Source organism: Theropithecus gelada, chromosome 15 (genome assembly GCF_003255815.1).
Source record: "Theropithecus gelada isolate Dixy chromosome 15, Tgel_1.0, whole genome shotgun sequence".
NCBI classification, from domain to species: Eukaryota; Metazoa; Chordata; class Mammalia; order Primates; family Cercopithecidae; genus Theropithecus; species Theropithecus gelada.
In genome coordinates, this window is record NC_037683.1 from 65,210,475 (window position 1) to 65,228,774 (window position 18,300).

Consider the following 18,300-nt stretch of genomic DNA (forward strand, 5'->3'; position numbering starts at 1 on the left):
AAAATTTAATCTTAATTGCATGAATTCCTATCACAGTTTTAGTTGGTTTGCTGAAAATATTGCAAGTCATAGCACTGGAATAAATAGCTGTGAGACCAAAAGGCTACACACCCAACGTTTGAAGCCTTCATTTATGTAAAATTCCTAGAAAACGCAAGTGCTCGTATGTGTATGTCTTAACACATAAGGAGGCACTGTTGAGGTACTGCTTATTGGTTTGTCTGAGGAAAAACATTTATTGATAGCAGGAAAATATTTCAGTCTTCATTTTTTACTGTAGGTATCAGGATTTTAGTGCGTGACTAACTATATATAAGTTTAGACCCACATCTAGGATGATGAGGATATTCTAGGTGGGAAGAAGAGTACAGATGTGCTCCCAGGGTGTTCAGTCACTCAGAAGATAGCAAGCTTCAGAAGACAGTTGATACATTTCATTTGGGTGAAATCACAGTGTGTCCAATCTTTTTCAGTTTGGAGCTTTATCACATAAGATAAATGGAAAAGCAGATTGCAAAAATTGTAGAATAGAAACTTTTTAAATTCTTACTTGAAATTTTGCTTTTTAACAATACACAACTCTTTTGATCCTAGGTTATAAACACACAAGTTCTGATACTTTAATTTTGACATTATATTTTCTGAAGAAAAGTTTTCATCTTGTTTGAGTCTATGACTTGAATTAACATAATGTTATGAGTTTAGCTACACCAAATAACCAGTGATGCCATTGGGGTGCCTGCCTCTTCCTGCATCTCAGCAGAGTGAACTGTGAAACATAATTGTATTCCTGTTTCAGCCTTTTATTGTCATTTCGTCAATGAATGTCAACCTGTGATTTAATCTCGTTATTCACAAAGCCTCTTGGATTACATTTCTGATCTGTCTCTTAGACTTACCTTCTCCTGTCTCTTCACTTTTACTTTATTAGTCACAAGAACCCCAGGAATTTTGTCTCCATATTTTTTCCTTTTTAATTTGCTGTGAAGCTAAGACAAGTTTTCTTACCTTTTTCTTGAGCCAACAGACCTTCTCAAACAGAAACCCTCCTTTGTCTTTAATCCTGCTGTCCTCAGACCCATTTCTTTCCTCTCCCCAGAGTCTCAGTTTCATCCGTCCTTGACTCCACAATGTCTTCCTTGTGCAAATAAAGCATTAGAGGGGATTTTGAGTGGGGGCTGAAGTGTGCAGGGCTAAGGGTTTCTAAGATTCCTGTCATAAAGCTAACAGAATTGCCCTCTTCCTTCTGTTTATAAAAGCAGACTTCTTCATGATTCGAACACCTTGGAGGAGTTTTACACAGGTCTGCCTGGGCTTTTCCAACGTGGTTATACATGAGGTAGTTGCATTTTTGGTCTCCAGATAGGCATGTTAGTAAGATGGGAAGTAGAAAGATGTTAAATACTACGTTTGGCAGTTAATTAGCAAAGATTACCAGGTCCTTTGTTGGTGGTCCTTCTAGATTTTATAAGATCAAGTTGAAGATTTTTGAAAAACAAGAATGCTGTTTGTGTAAAGTGACACAGAGGAAGGAAGGAGACACATGCAAGATTTGTTAGGGCTGAAGATTCCAAGCAACAGCGTCAAATCTATTCTTTTCTATATAGTTGTAAATGAGTGTGTGTTTAACAAATTCAGAAGCCAAGAGGACCATTCCACACGGACAGAGAGCAAGCACACGAAGTGTGATTCATCTTTGTAACTAGGTAGCTGTTAGAATAATTTTTATTCTGAGTGATAGAAGTGAAATGTAAATAATTTTCTCTGTAGACAACTCTGATGCTCTAAAGCAGGGGTCCCGAACCCCGCGGCTGCAGACTAGTACTTGTCCATGGCCTGTAAGGAACCAGGCTGCACAGCAGGAGGTGAGTGGTGGGCGGGCGAGCATGACTGCCTGAGCTCCACCTCCTGTCAGATCAGTGGTGGCGTGAGATTCTCACAGGACTGTGAACCCTATTGTGAAATATGCATGGGAAGGATCTAGGTTGCACACTCCTTAAGATAATCTAATGATAAATGTAACATGCCAGAATCATTGAATCATCCCAAAACTATACCCCCCACTCACGTCTGTGGAAAAATTGTCTTCCATGAAACTGGTCCCTGGTTACCAAAAAGTTTGGGGACTGCTGCTTTAAGGTGACTGCTAAAGTCTTCAAGTATATCCTGATAACAAAGTGTAGTGTTCGATTTTGAGGTCTCTAAAGACCCTTTCCTCCTTCTTGTTTATCCCTTGATCTGTCTGCTGCTGAGCTGCTGTTCTGTTAAGAAACAGGAGTCTGCCCCTCCATTATGAAGTATACATATGAAATCTTTCCTAGGAAGAGGAAATTCTAACTGGCCTGGAACCTGCCGTCTTCATACGGGAAATTTTCTTGAAGAGAGCCTGATAGTCAGAATTAGCTGGGTGTAGTTGACCTTTCATCCTTTCTCATACTCTGACTTGATTTTTGATCCCCAGGACCTGAGTGGCATAGGTCACTCATTTTGAAGGGGAGCCTACTTATAAGTTAATTTGGTTTTTATTCAGGAAGAAAAATAACAAATACCCTCTGTTCTCTTTCCTAATATTCCTTATCATTTGCTCATAGGTTAAAATCTATTCATATCTGTCTTAATGATTGGCAGTTCTAAAATCCCATCTAAAATGAAGACTTTGTACCCAGCAACTAGATGATCTGTATACTAAGAAGTCATTGTCTCTTTTTCATCCTACATGAGTTTTACCATCTTTGTTCCTTTCTTCTCAGAGTAGTAGCTGCTAGTTGTCAAGGTTTGTCTTAAATTTTATCAGAAAGGTAAGCATATATGTTTGATCTTCAAGTTGTAGAAAGATGATTTAGCCCTATGAATAAATTTAAAGACAAAATTATTTTTGCTGAGGGTGATTTATAAATAAATATGAGGCAACCATTGGTGTCACATGTGAACCTTCCATTTGATTGCTAGTTTAATCAGTCCACATCTAAATGTGGAAACTTCTCTATTCCTATGGAGGAAGACGTGTGTATTTGGTTTATTAAAACCTGCTGATGTCTCCAGAACTAAATTTGTTCCTCTATAGGCCTCTGGGTAGCTATAGCTAAGAAGCAGAAATGTATGGTTTTAGCTGGTCTGATTACCTGACTTCCAGCCCTGTACAGGTGTGCAGGAATAAATTAACATGAGCTACCTCTGATGAGCCACTGCATACATTAACAACAGAGGTGAAGATGCGAGAACATGTTACCTACCTCCTGTTACCACCTTCTCAGCATAGCAACATCCATTTTTTCCATGATTCTCTATGTTTGGAAACTTATACAGAACTTTTCTAGGGAGGGCTTTTCAGTAAATACACATGATTTCACCAGGTAATACCTCTAAGAAATGAGCCACTTAGCACCAATTCAAGATAACGATTAGTATATTTGCCCTAATATAATTAGCTGTCAAATACGATGTGGTAATCCCCTCCAAGTAAAAGGGGAGAACATTTTAAAGCATTAGCTCTTTCATTTCATTGCCAATCAAACTACAAGTCTCCATTTCTAAAATTCTCTTATAACGTGAAGTTGTGCAGATCCTCTGACTTCTAAATGTTAAGGAAGAGTTTTTTTTCCCCCCCTGCTACTCTATTTGGTTTCACAATAGAGCCAGATCAATAAACCTTTTGTACTTATCTCCATTACTTTCCATCAGAAGCAAACACACAAAATAAATCCCCCTCCTGAGTAATTGCTAGTTGTGCCCTCCTCAAGCAAAACTTTGGTAGTAAGATAAACTTCAGTGTCATTCCTGTCCCTGGGGTTCTTTTTAGATACTGGGAGAAGAGCAGTGAGCAAAACGGTCTCCTTGTATCATGGAGAGAGACTCTGTCAAGCCTACAGTGAGCCTCGGATCTTCCTAATGACCTCCTGCTGGCCCAGCTGGATGCAAGACAAGCTCATTTAAGCCTCTGCTGACCTTTCACTCCTCCACTGCAAGAACCACACCAGTCATTTCCCCCGTCTTCAGAACTGTGTACCAAATAGACCACAAAGCTTCATGGCTGATGAATGATTGCCTTTTCATGATGCAAAGAGATTTTTACAAATTTCTATTGACGGGAGTTAACATTAAGTCTCTTGTGGAATTACAACTTCTGTTGCACATACATAATGCTTCTATATAGCTCTTATTTTTACCTTCCTCATAAAGGAACAATCTACTGTTCTTGCCAGCATTATCTTGAAAATTCAGGCCAAAATATCTGAGCAGAATGCACATATTGATTGCACCAGTGGTATTTTTCATGATGAGACCACTTTGACAGGGTCTTCCTGATTTCCACGTCCCTCAGAATCTATCTGACCTTCTCACAGACTTTATTGGTATGAATCTTTCTTATATGTAACTATTTATTTGAGAGGCTCATTTTTGTAGCCCATCTTCTGTTTTTAAAAAACATAGGCTGTTTTCTACCCAGAAGAGAGTGGTAAGACCGTACATGTACATTAACATTCACTTGTATAACTTGGGTAAGTTCAGTTTTGTCTTAGGTGAAAGGCTGCTGTCAACCCTTCTGCTGTAAGTGATCATTCGTGGTTGTACTAAGAGGAAGGGATACCTTCTTTGCCTAAATTTCATAATGAAGGTTTAGCAATGAAGATTTTTTTTTCTTTTTTTACAGCCTTCTCAGAAATAATGTGCTTGCCATAAGACTCCCACAAGCTTCAAATAAATGAATGTGGCAGAATTGGAAAGAAGCTTGTCCTTGCCAAAAAATTGCAACGTCATAAAAGAGGAATTTGGTAACTTTGATTCTTGAGTGCCAAGATACATGTGTGAGGGAGAGGCAGGCAAGCTGAGACGAGGAAGAAAGAATACTTTTTAGGAAAGGACAATTTTTCTTCGGTTATTTCACATAAAACTACACTTTTAAAATATACCTAGATTTTATGTCCTAACGCAAGCTGCTTGAATTAAAACAGGAGTTGTAAATTCCTGGTAAAAAGCTGTTATGCCTAAAGTGTTAGTGATCCTAACTCTAGTATTTTGTAGAGTTTGTTAGTTCTTTTATTAACTAGGGGGGGAAAATGTTACCCACTTCTAGTTTAATTCTTTTTGTTGCTTGCTCTGATTTTGACTTTACCTTAGGAAAGAAAAAAAAGACAAGTGTTTCTAACAGAATATATGTAAGCGGTGCCTCAATATTGCTATTGCATATATCAATCTGAATTATTACCAGCCATTCAAAAATTGTGCTAATGTTCTAATCTAAATTCATCCACATAATGTATATGTGTGTTTATACATAAACATCCACATAAATAAGAATATCAAAAGACAGATCATTCTTAATTGCCAGAATAGACATCTACATCTTAGAGAGTGATGTATGAAGTAACTTTATCACATTGATGGGAAATAAGATTTCGTAAGTAAAACAACACCCATTTGGGCACCAAGAACAACAGAACTGCAGCTGGTAGCCTTGTAGGTCTGATGCCCAGCGGAGGGGAGCCGCTCTAACTCTGCCGCCTTTTTAGTCTGCTCTGTCACTGAGGGGGCACTGGTGGGTCAGTTCGCTCACTCGTAATTGTGTTTTACAGACTTCTAAAGCAATTGGCTCAGTCAGTCCCAATTCAATAAAAGTGGAGAGCAAGAGAGAGAGCACTTTTGTTCTATTTTTTACTTGAAATTATTTCATTCAGCAGTCTGTCTTTTTTATTACCAGGACTTGACATTAGCACTCCAAGCTATATTAGCATCCATTTCAGCAGTTCAGTAATGGTATTAAAAAAACACTTAACTTCAACGGTGAATGGTTGTATGACAGTACCATAAAAAATCCACATTAAAAAAAACTTATGTATTTGTCCCAGCAAATTATTTTTCACTTGTTTAACCACTTCAAAACTATATTCTCATGACGGGTATTCACGAGGACTTTCTTGTTCTCAGCAACAGCTAACAGTGGTGCTCGGTTGATCAGGGAACTGAGGAAAGAGGAAAGGGAAATCCAGTGAAGACAGGGTAGGTAAAGATGCTGTTTACCCTGTAGTTAGATTACCTTCCATTCATCAGTGGAGATGGAATTGGCAACCTCAGAGCACCCAAGGTGAAATTCTTGGATCCTCATGCATGACTGGGATTTGATTTTGAACCCAACACTCTCCAAACTTGGGAGCAAAGCCTAACTACTTTGGCACTGCAGTGTGCTCATAAATGACTACATTAGTTTCTAAATTTTGATTAAACATTCAGTAATTAATCAATGGTAGACACGAAGCAGTTGGCAAGGTCCAGAGCTGCAAAATGTTTAAGACATAAAACATTACGAAGTAATTAGAATATGCTCCTTCAAGAGAAGGATTGCCTTCAATAAAGAGGTAAATGATAGCATCCTGTTTATTGTGGACGTAGGCAGCCAAAGCAATATGATAAACTGCTGGAGATACACATATCAGTAATCATCTACATTATTAGTGTCATTAATCATAATTCCAAAAATATGACAGCAGCAGCCAACTTTTTGACCAATTTTGCTTCTGCCTGTTGGCCATTATAACTTCACTAATAGACTGCAGAGCTCCTATGCGTGGCAGTTTGCATTGAGAATGGAAGGTTAATTATATTTGAGCTGCTGATTTCTTTTCTCCTTGGAAAAGGCTTAGCACTTTGACATTCCCAGGAGCTCACTGTTGTTAAATCAGTAAAAGTACTTTATTGAAATTTTCTTTGTTGGTCAGGAATGAGATGTTTCAAATGAGATATAAGCACCAGGCTGGAACAGTTGCTAATGCTTCCTGCTTCAAAGTGATCCTTGGACAGCAAGATGAACTCAGTGGTTTCTTTAGATCACTTTGCTCTCTCATTTCTTGGGTAAAAAGTTCAGTGCTGTGTGGTGATACACCAGGAAATCCCACAAGATTAGTGGTAGTCTCAACATGTATCTCTATGACCAGGATGTTGGGAGTGGTTAATAACATAAGAGGGAATAAGTACTTCTTTAATACAAAATCCTGCATTTCAGACTCTGCCTGTGCAAATAAAAAATAAAAAGAACTTCACAAAAATCATCCATTTCTAAATACTAAAACATTTAGTAGCATACATGCATTGCTGGTTGGTTAAATGAAGTTTTCATTTTTTGGCTGGTAGTTTTGACATTTAATCAAACTTGTAAATTAGATTATGCTCACTCTTCTTGTTCAGGTGTCTTTATTAGTTTCATTTTCAACACAGAATTCTAGATAAAGCCATAGCTAAATAATAATATTGATTGTCCTACAAAATACTGTCACCTCCCTTGGGGAACTCATGCATCCCGAATGTTGTATTTTAAGAAGATCATAAATTAACCATTTTAGGCTGGGCGTGGTAGCTCACGCCTGTAATTCCAGCACTTTGGGAGGCTGAGGCAGGCAGATTGCTTGAGACCAGGAGTTCAAGACCAGCATGGCCAACATAGCAAAAACCCTTCTATACTGACCAAAAAAAAAAAAAAATAGTTGGGTGTGGTGGCACATGCCTGTAAAAATTAGCTCCTATTATTTTGGAAATATATCTTCTAAAATCTTCATATAAGTCAGACTATATAAAACAAGGAATGGAAAGCTTGAGGGTTAATTTGTCCAGGGTAAATACAAAACTCAAAATTAAAGCTCAGATTTATTCTCAGTAAGTCCTTAAAAGATGCCAGGGCTCATGGCTTTGCTTTTTCTTACCCAGCAATAGTAGTAAACTGAGCACCATATGAGCTGCCTGATTGAGAATACTTCCAAATGCTGTGAAAACATAATCCTGTTCACAGTGTAACACTCATCTCACATTACAGCGCAACAGGTACCTATTGAATAATCAGCACCCTTGAGAAGCCTCGATGTGTCAGATACAACTCAAAAGTAAAATGGTTAGGGAATGGGGCTGCTGGATATCAATTCTACACTTAACCTGAGCATCCGGCATACACATTTCCCATCTACCAATCTGCCTTCCCAAATGCCATCCCTACATTAACATTTTTTATGCATTCCACAGCAATGACAAATTGTTTTCTAACTGTAGCGCCAGATTTAGTATGCGAAAGACATGTTTGCCTCTGCCAACAAACCAATAATTCTCACTAACGTCTTCAGAGTTACAACATTTATAAAGTTGCAAAGTGGAGTAAACAAACCATCTGTTTGGCTTTTCCATATATGTCATGCTTTCTTATTAGCATATTACGATTCATTTAGTAAACAAATTTGGTGATTTCGTTCACGTCAAAGTTAGATCGGAAGCTTGAAGATGATTAACATTCCTGGGACAAGCACATTAATACATTGCTTCCCCTGCAAAGTTAAATGGCTTCTCAGGAGAATCGCCCCTTGTTGACAAGATGAGACTGTCAATTTTGTTTGCCTGCCACATTAGGGGCCATACAGGGATGGCAGGCTCTGAGAGAGGGGAGTCATGTAGGCAGCATAATTCACTGTGAATTGAGAAAAGAAGTCTAATTCTGATAAATGGTCGACCCCAATACATCCTACCTGTTATTACAACAGACGTGCCGTATCTGTGCAGTAAATTAGCTAAACCCCTAAAGAGTTTGGTGGGAGCTTATCTTCAAGTGAATAATTTGAATGTAGAGGAAACTGCCTGCGTGACCAGTATGGATGATTTGTTTTATATTGAAAGGGGTTGAAATGACTGAATTTCATACTTTTAATTTGCAAGAATTTGCTTAGATTTTGTTTCTTGCATTTAATATGTACTTCCTTACATTTGGGGCTTTTTGAGTGTTACCCGCTAGAATTTCACATTGAATTTTCTTATTGAGCTAGGGGATGGTTTTCAGATCTTTTGGACGGAATCTTTAAATAATAACCTGTAGAACAACTACTAATTTTACAGAAAGGTATAGTGTCAAAAGTATCATTTTGTGCACAGAGCCATAAGCATTCATTATTAATAAATGATAATACAGAAATTTTGAGGTAAGTGTAATAGATAGTATTGTAGCAATCCAGATAAAAAAAGGACTAATGAGAGGCAGAAGTTTTAGTTTTTCATTTCTGTGGATTTGGATGGCAGGTTTACATTTCTACTCAAAAGTATTGTTGACTCAGTAGTCCCAAAATATGCTTAACCCTAGCATCTAGACTTACCCAGATTGGATATAAATTTATCTCTCTCTCTCCCCACTCCCCATATACATGTATGTAGACACATACATACAAACAAATAGGCATGCATATGGTATCTGCTATGTATATGTTATTATGATCATTCTGCACAATATCATTTGAGAATTGGGGAATGTGTGTGTGTTGAACAGCAGAGTTGAGCTGGAAAATAAAGGCAAAAACTAATCCAAAGTGGGGCCTCAATTATTTTTCACTTGAGGCATTCTAATTAATTATCAAGTATTTTGTTTCAATTCAGTAAGTTTAGACTAGTTCAAATCTGATTAAGAATTAAGACACTTTGTGCAGCCTATAGCTTGATTCATTATTCAGTCTCTGACTGCCAGTCTTATTTTCTAATTTGGTGATGCAACTTGTTTTTTGTTTTTTGTTTTCTTTTTCGTGTCTTCCCTGTATCTTAAAGTCAAGTTTAAAACCTCAAAACACTTTCTTTAGATAGTGTTTTTGTTTTTAGTTTTAATTTTTATGGACGAGACATCACATTAAATCTAACTTAATGTGATGAGAAAAGAGAAATCCAAGGCAAGACTTGCTTTCTTTCTGAAGGGCATTTGCACTTACTTGACTACATTTGGTGAATTTCATGTCTTCTGTGGTTGCATGGTAAAGTTGCCATCAAAGGAACAGAAAAAGACTGATGGTCCACTTTAGTCCAGTTAGAGTACTTCCACTCAGCATTTCAAAGAAGAAAGAAGTTTGGTTCTGCAGCACTCTCCCCTCAGTCCAAGGTTTTATAACTTTTTGCTTTTAAAGGTGATCTTGGTCTTTAAGAAGCTTTTGGTAAATTCACAGTATAGAAAGAGTACAGAGGTTTAAAGGAAGCATTTGTAATTCCAAGCATAGCCCAAGTTACAGGGCTTTTTCATGCCCTAGTTTTGTGGCATTCCCTTATAACACACTAGGGTATTAATAGCGTCAGAATCACCATTTGTAGTGTCGCCACCACCTTTCCTTGGATATTCTGTTACATGAGTCCTACCTTGGGATCATTGTTTTCTTCCCTTCTACAGTGTATTTTGGGAAATACTTCCTGAAGACTCATGCATATTATTGATGGAAGGGAAACCAATGTACTTTTAAGTACCTCCTCTGTACAGAGTATTCTACTTCATGTGCAGGACACATAATATTGAATAAGATTTAGTTATGTTCTTGAAAGTGAACATCTGGGGCTAAGGTTTGGACCACTGCCTTAATGATTACCACTGCACTTCCTAAGACGAAATCCTTATCCCTTCTACCTGTGAACTCATTTTCTCTCTCCATTTCAGTCATTTTTTTCTGTAAGAGGAACTTCTTTGTATGTTTCTTTCTTGCCTTCCAAATCAAAACAAGTAGAAACCTTTCTGCTATTCATGTTCTTATAGAATATAAGATGTTCTGATACAGTCTAGATTTTTGTTAATGATAATTCTTCCCTCTTTCCTAGACATAAATATTCAGAACACTAAATCTGTTTGTAGAAAAACCATCTGTATCACTGGAGAACTCAAAATTGGTTCCTTGTTGGATTCTTTGTTCCAATTGTTGCATACAACTGAGTATGGCTTCCTCTGCCAGGGATTCCCCCGCTGGTTTCCAGCACTCTCTGGCCTTCCTCCCATTTTAGGGTCTTCTCTCTACATCTGATTATCAGTAGGTGAGAGTTCTTTCTGTGTCTATTCCATCTTCCCTTTCTTTTCACCTCTTCAGTTTTGCTGATCCTGATAAACTTGTAATAGTCCTCAAATTGCTATTAACCCTAGGTCTTTGAATCTCATGAGGACAGTATTTTATGACAGCTAATGGTCTGGATTGACTGATTCAAGAATCCAACAATAGGTCTTTATTAAAATCAAGTGCTGTCTTTTGTCCATTCTGTGGACACTGAACCCTAACCTCTTGGGCAGGATCAGTACCCTCTAAAGAATTTCAGTCTGTTTTCCTTCTCGTGCTTTCCTTCCTTCCACGTTAGGAATACTGTGTGAGTTTGTGAGAAAATCTTCAAGCCCACTATCATGAGAGTGAACAGCAGACTTTCCTCAGTCCATCCTTCCCATCTCCACTTCAAGTGTTTTGCATATGGCATTTAGTAGGATTATTAAACGAAAATGAAATAGATTAAGAATTGAACATAAAAGAATCAATTCTTGTGAACTGTGGTCGCATAATGGAAATCGACTACCATGAATGAACCCATGTACTGAAGTTATGAAGAGCAGAGCTAATGCACTGCCATGAGTTCATCTTTATTATTGCATTACACCTGAATCAATTGATAAAGTAGCTTTTTTTTTAAAGTGAGGGATGGCACTTAATTGAATAAAAGTCAATGTAATTATATTAGCAGAGGCCAACAGTACTGCTGACAGCGGAAAAGGGACACTGTTGAACAGAGTGCCAGAGCTGGTCTACACATTTCTGCACATCGTTTGGTTGACAGATATTGAGGGCTGGTACATCGTCTAATTAGATTACAGATTTCTACTGCTGTAAGTGAGAAATGAAGAGAAAATCTCTTCCTGGTAACATATTGGTGGAGATGTGTAATTTCACAAGTCATCTTAGGGAAGATGTGTCCATCTGGGTGATCAGTGTGTCCTTTTCTCAATGTTAATTTATTCTTCCTTATTCAGTATGTCTTGATGCAACTGCTGTGTGTCTGGCTGCTATTTTCTCAGCAGTGAACCTAGGAAGTGGTAACTGCAGATGTGTGAGAAGCAACAGAGTTCTAGATTACAGTCATCGCAAAATGTGTGCTCGTGAAATTAAGAAAGGGGGAGGGTGTTAAAAATAATAAACAGGGATAGGATTTCGTGAGCTGCATATAGTTGGCAGATTGTTTTATCAATAGAATAATAGCGCATAGCGTAACTCTACATCCACATTCTTGTAATAACTCTGGTGGTGTACCCACATGTCAGAGTAAAGACCTCACAGTAGGCATTTCCTGCACTTTGCTTAGCAACCTGCACTTGGAGTCACCTGCCATCTGACACCAAGGAAACGGGGAATTACTGTGTCAGAGCAGGGACCGTGGGGACAACTTCTGTTTATCATTCACATACCCACACACTGCATGCATCTGTTTAAAACTCATTTGTGGATGATGATGATGCTGTGAATTTGGTTTATTTTAATTTGATTTATGATTTTTGGATTATACAGCTGATCTGAAAATCATCAAGACAGCGTATGGGATGATCGCTTATGACAGAAAATAATTTTGTGATCAGAACGTTTTAAATCCCTATTTTATTGTTTACGTTTTTCAAAACCAGATGTCTAGAATGTGAATTTGTTTTCTCTCTCTCTCTTTCTCTCTCTTTCTCTCTCTCTCTCTGTCTCTTATTCTTGCTTTCTTTTGTGATCGATTTAGCAAAAGATTAGAAAGCTGATCTTATTGTCACAAGGTAAGCTCAGCCTTCCTAAGTGCAGTTGGAGAGGGCTGCTGCCCTCTGCCCCTTAAAACCCAGAGTGCTGTATATTGTCTTGTGTGGAAAGGTGGAGAAGTGTTCCCCACCTTTCTTGTCTCTGAGGCACATACCTCTCAACCATCTCTAGGAAATATCAACCGTGTTTGCCACCAAATGGAATGACGCATTTTGGTCTTCCATACTTTTAAGTATAATCGGGAGGTCTGTTGAACTTTATATCAGCCATTTAGGTCATTTCTCTTATCACAATTACTTCTCCAAGCTGTAGAGCTTCCACCAGTATTGAGAAGCTTTTATTTATCTGTAGATACGTTCGTTTATTTTTTGGAAAGGTAACCTTCAATTTAGGTACTGTTGAACGTGTGAGCCTTTGCAGGTGGAGAGAGGTATATGCCCAAGGGCACTTTAAAAATAAGTGTGGGATATAAATACAAAGACAATGTTTCCAGATAGATGATAACATATCAGGCTTTGTAAATCATGATGTCCCTGTGGATTCTCTGGGACAAATCCTGTCTATATATATATATACAAGCAAAGCAGTCAGTGAGTAGAATAAAAGTTTTGCTTGTCTTAAGAAATATGGGTTCCAGTTGTTAAAATAGAGGAACCCTGTGTTATTGTTGTGCTTGATTTTTTTTTTTTTTTTTTTTTTTCTGTTTTTTATTTTTGTACTTTTGGTTTTTTTTTTTTTTTTCTGTTGTTGAGTGTGACTTTTTTTAAAAAGGTGGGTGGATTTTATTTTTTTAAAAAGTTTCTGTTTTTCAGTTTTTGTCTTAAATAATTAAATTTTAAAGTAGAATTACTCGATGAAAATATTTTGGACACTAAAATGCACATACTTCTAAAAAGTAAATGTATTTTATTATTAGATTTAACTGGGATTACCAAATCATTCTGACAAAAGGCATTCGTGTTGTTAAAAGACAGTCTGTAACCCTATTTCAAATTGCTTATTCTGTTAAGCTATTGTTTTTCCTTAAAGCTTGAAATGTGGAGGGTAGAGAAGGAAGATTTCATTGTTTTTTGAAGTTATATCTAAATTATCTAGACTACTTTTTAAAAAAATGAATTTTTCCTATACCTCAAAATACAGTGTGTGCTGTATAGAAAAGATGTTTATTTTTTCTTGTTGTTAGTTAAATTTAGACTGTTCCATTTAGACAAGCAGAAAGTTTCTATTCTTTTATCCTATTTAATATATATTATAAAATCTCTGCCATGAAATTCTCTGCAGCTGATGCTGCTACATAGTAAAACTAACAGTAATCATTGAGAAAAAGGTGCATGGGTTTGCATTCATCCTACCATTGACAGATTTTACTCTCTTATAAAAATTATGTTAATGGAAAGTTCCCCTGATTGCACCTCCCACCACCACCACTAAACTCCCAGATCCTGAGGATATAGGAGAATGCTTGCTTTTATAATGGTGTAATTAGCAGTGAATGTGCTTATTTGATACCTAGTGAAAGCTGAATCAATTTTAAAATGCTTTCCTTTTTCTCACCCCTCCCCAACCCCTATCCACCTACCCCCCCTTCCCTCTTGTTTTCCTAGACACAGTGCCAACATAAACCTACATCGTAAACTGTTGACCAAAGAACTCGATGACATGGGCCTGGACTCATCGCAGCCCTCCCTTAGCAAGGACCTCCGCGATGAATTTTTGGTGAAGATCTATGGTGCCCAGCACCCCATGGGGCTCGATGTCAGGGAAGACGCCTCCTCTCCCGCAGGGACTGAAGACTCCCACCTGAACGGGTATGGGAGAGGCATGGCAGAGGACTACATGGTCCTTGACTTGAGCACCACCTCCAGCCTCCAGTCCAGCAGCAGCATCCATTCCTCCAGAGAATCCGACGCAGGCAGTGACGAGGGGATTCTTCTCGATGACATTGATGGGGCGAGTGACAGTGGGGAGTCGGCACACAAGGCCGAGGCCCCCGCCCTCCCTGGCAGCCTAGGGGCTGAAGTTTCAGGATCTCTTATGTTCAGCAGCTTGTCTGGGAGCAATGGTGGGATCATGTGCAACATTTGCCACAAAATGTACAGCAACAAGGGGACCCTGAGAGTGCACTACAAAACCGTGCATTTGCGAGAAATGCACAAGTGCAAAGTCCCAGGTTGCAATATGATGTTTTCCTCTGTACGAAGCCGAAATCGGCACAGTCAGAACCCTAATCTCCACAAAAACATTCCCTTCACTTCAGTAGATTAGTCTCAGAATGGACACTACAAATGCCAGCTCTCACCAGATGGCCTACGTGTTTGAACTGCCATAGTCAGTGTGCGCTTATGTACTTGGGGTGTGTGTGTGTGTGTGTGTGCATTAATGTATGCTCTGTGGCTACATACACACACACGTATTTCCTTGAGATAAGATAAACACTAGGTGCTTTTGAATTTTTTTCACTTCCCTTTATAAAAGTTTTGGGAAAGGAGTGGGATCTTTGATTTAAGGGTGAAAACAGAGTACCCCTTTAAACACACACACACACACACACACACACACACACACAGAGTGTGCAACTAGCCCCAGTTTTGACAGAATAATTCTTGGTCTTCCCCAAAGAGACAATTTGTTGTACCCATGACTGTTGCCTGCAAAAATAAAAGGGAAAAAAAAAAAAAAGAAAAAAGAAACAAAAAGGAACTTCTTATAGTTGTCTTTTGTGAACTTTAAGGTTTTGAAAGAATCTTCAATTAAAGCATGGCAGATTCACCTGTAAATATTTAGCCTTGAGGGGCCATTGATGTAAAACAATTGTATTGATGGTTGTTTAACTTTTTTGTTTAATTTTTACAGTTACATCCAGCTGTTAGATATGCAGGAAAAAATAGTTTGCTGGCTAGCTCTATTCATTTATGTTAGCATTAATGCACATTTTTTTTTTTTTTTAAAACATGGTCTTGTTTTTACTACCTGTTAGATATAGTGGTAAAGAGGTGCTGGCATGCTTTACAGCACAGATCTGATTTTTTAAAATGTCCTGTACTAGTACATAAATCCTGTCATGCACTTTTTTTCATACACTACAAGGGGATGTGTAATAACCATGCTTCTTTTTTATCGTTAAACTATTGCCATACTTCAGTAAGTGTCTTTTTTTAAAAAAAATTCACTTGTATAAAAATGGTCTGGTCAGTATAGGGCACAAATGCCAAACAAAGTATTAGTGTTAACACAAAACTGCCAACTTTGCACAAGTTTCCAGAAAAGAAAATACAATTAGTCACTCAACATAACCACAGGCCAATTTGTCGGCCACCAGAAAACCGCTTTTTAAAAAAACACTTGGTGATTCTTTCAAGTGCCGAATGTTATTAGAATCAACATTGCATCCTTCTTGCTTATACGTTAAGTTACATAAAAGGAAAACAAAATTATGTGGTGTGAAACAGCCAAGGCATTTATTCTTCAGAGGCAGGATAATATTTCAGGATACAAAAGCCCAAATTACTCGCTACAGAACAAAGATGAATACAGTAAAAGAGTTGAACACTCATTTCCAAGGCCCTAACCCTTATCCTTTCAAAAGAAATCCTCTGAACTGGGTCGGTCTCTTGTATGGCTGTCTAATTTGTTGCAAATTCTGCAGTCGTACTATAATTCAGGCCTGTTTGGTAGACAAAATCAAAAGGCATTTAACAGCAGCAGTACTTGGAAGCTTTGAAAACATGTGCTAAACTTGAATTGAGCAACACTCCTTTCTGAAAAGCCAGAAGAAGGGGATTTTAAACTAGGATCTCTCAATGTTTAGTGTTTTGTGTTTCCCCACACGATTTGTCAGAGAGAAATGAAAGCAAGCCTGAAACCAAGCAATTGAGAGTGAGAAAGAGGGGAGAGACTATTCTCCAAACCTTTTTTGTTTTGTTTTGTTTCCGATGTTTACACATGTTGCCTGAGCTGGTTAACCACATCGGCAGCCTCAGCTACCACAACATACTGACTAAATGATGATATTTACTCAAGTTCAGTCTGCAGCCAAAACCATTAGGGTGTGCATTGCAGACTGGTTTGTTGTCTTTTTTTTTTTTTTTTTCTTTTTTTTTTTTTTAAGTGGAGAGGAAAGGAAGAGATAAACAAGGAATATTTTGTCGAACAGTACACAATAATTTAAAGAGAATGTATTTCTTTTTTGCATTTAATGGCCTCAGACATTTCTCTCATCAATCTAAAGTTAGAAATACCCCTTTGTTTTAACTTTTATGTCGTTTCCATTTTTCATGTTTTTGTCATTATTTTTTCTATGTTCACATCAGCATTCACTTCCGTTAAATTTGCCAAAGGAAACTGTTAATATGTTTCTGTTGTTATTGTTATTCCTGTAGGATTTATTGTACCTCACAGTATTTATTGTTTCCCAAAATAAGCATCATTAGTTGGGGATTCAGTGTTTTTATTTGTGAAAATTTCAGAAACAATAGATTCTTAAAGATAGGCTAGCTATGTCTAGGAGCTTTATCTTTTCACCTCCTTTGGAGGATGCTATGGGGTTCATTTTAATTCTTCATTTGTTCTACAGGGAGGAAAGACCAAAAGTATTTGCCATACAAAAGAAACTATATCCAAACACTATGTTAAATGACAAGTGTTTATGGTAAAAAGTTGAGGAAATTAGTAATAACCGTTTTTGTTTTCTTGTACCTTTGAATTCCCCAAAGTCTTAATTGCTTTATTTTGGTGTTGTGTTAAACTGAATAGACAGAGATGTTTTCCTTTGTTTTATACCATATAAGACTCTGTACAGTATGTTTGTGAAAGATTGAACTAGAATAATGAAAGTTTGTTTGCAAACATTTTGGTCCTCTCAGCGTTCTCTGTATTGTGCTGTTGCCCCATTACCAAATGATTAGATTCCAAAAGGGTGGGAAAATATTTTTAATATCCCAACAAAACATAGAAACTCTGGCTTTTGCAGTGTGCTTAGATTACATGTAGTTTTATGAAAATAAATACACACTTTTATTTCAGCAACTTTGAAAAGTTACATTCAGTTGAGTTAGTAGAACCTGCCTTGTACAACAGCAATGTTTAGTCTGTTTAATTTAATGTCAAATAAAAGGTCAGATAGCCCTCGTGAGTGAATTACATAGCTATCAGCAGGTCACATCAGCAAATGAACCAGGCTTAGAACAAATGTTTGTTACTTGCTGCGAACCAAGCTAATGTGTATAGCCAGTTAGAAAAAGTCCAGAAGTAATGAGATTCTAGAAGTAGAGTTTCCCTTGCTTGGAAACATGGATGTGTTCACCTGTTTTTTGTCAGAGAAATGGCAATAAGTCCTGGACAGCTGACACTTTTTAAGTATCTCCCCTATTTGCTACTACTTTTGTGCCTCAAGTGCCCAGTCGTTACGGTGGCCTTCTAAATGAGTAAATAACATTTTCCAATATAAAGCGTATTTGCTTAAAAGGGACGGGGGAGTGGACGGATGTAGTACATGCAATGGAAAATCATAAAATGTACAATTCTTCTGTTCCCAAAGTATTGCTTGTTCTTGAGTGTGTGCCTGCGTGTCGTGTTTTGACTTAACTAGAATTCTAGTTAAGATGGTGATCCCACGGCTTATTTGTAAACAGGAAGGATAAAGAGATGAGCATTTTAGTCACTGAGCTCTTCATCTTGCCCATTCCTACTCATTTATTTTTTCATTTTTTTGTTGTTAAACAGTTTCTCTCAAGCCACATCCATTCTACGCTGGCTGAAAATTAATAGTGATTTA

The 18,300-nt window shown here is 37.6% G+C and overlaps 1 protein-coding gene across 3 annotated transcripts in view; it reads left to right on the top strand.

Annotated features, from left to right (window-relative positions):
• BNC2 (basonuclin 2) overlaps positions 1 to 18,056 on the top strand; it is a 457,977-nt gene extending 439,921 nt beyond the window's left edge. For all 3 annotated transcript variants that reach the window (XM_025359763.1, XM_025359765.1, XM_025359764.1), the window contains one exon: positions 14,132 to 18,056. In XM_025359763.1, the coding sequence (XP_025215548.1) occupies positions 14,132 to 14,792 (661 nt within the window). In that variant the 3' untranslated portion in view covers positions 14,793 to 18,056. The remainder of the gene's footprint in view (positions 1 to 14,131) is intronic.
• Positions 18,057 to 18,300: the final 244 nt, after the last annotated feature.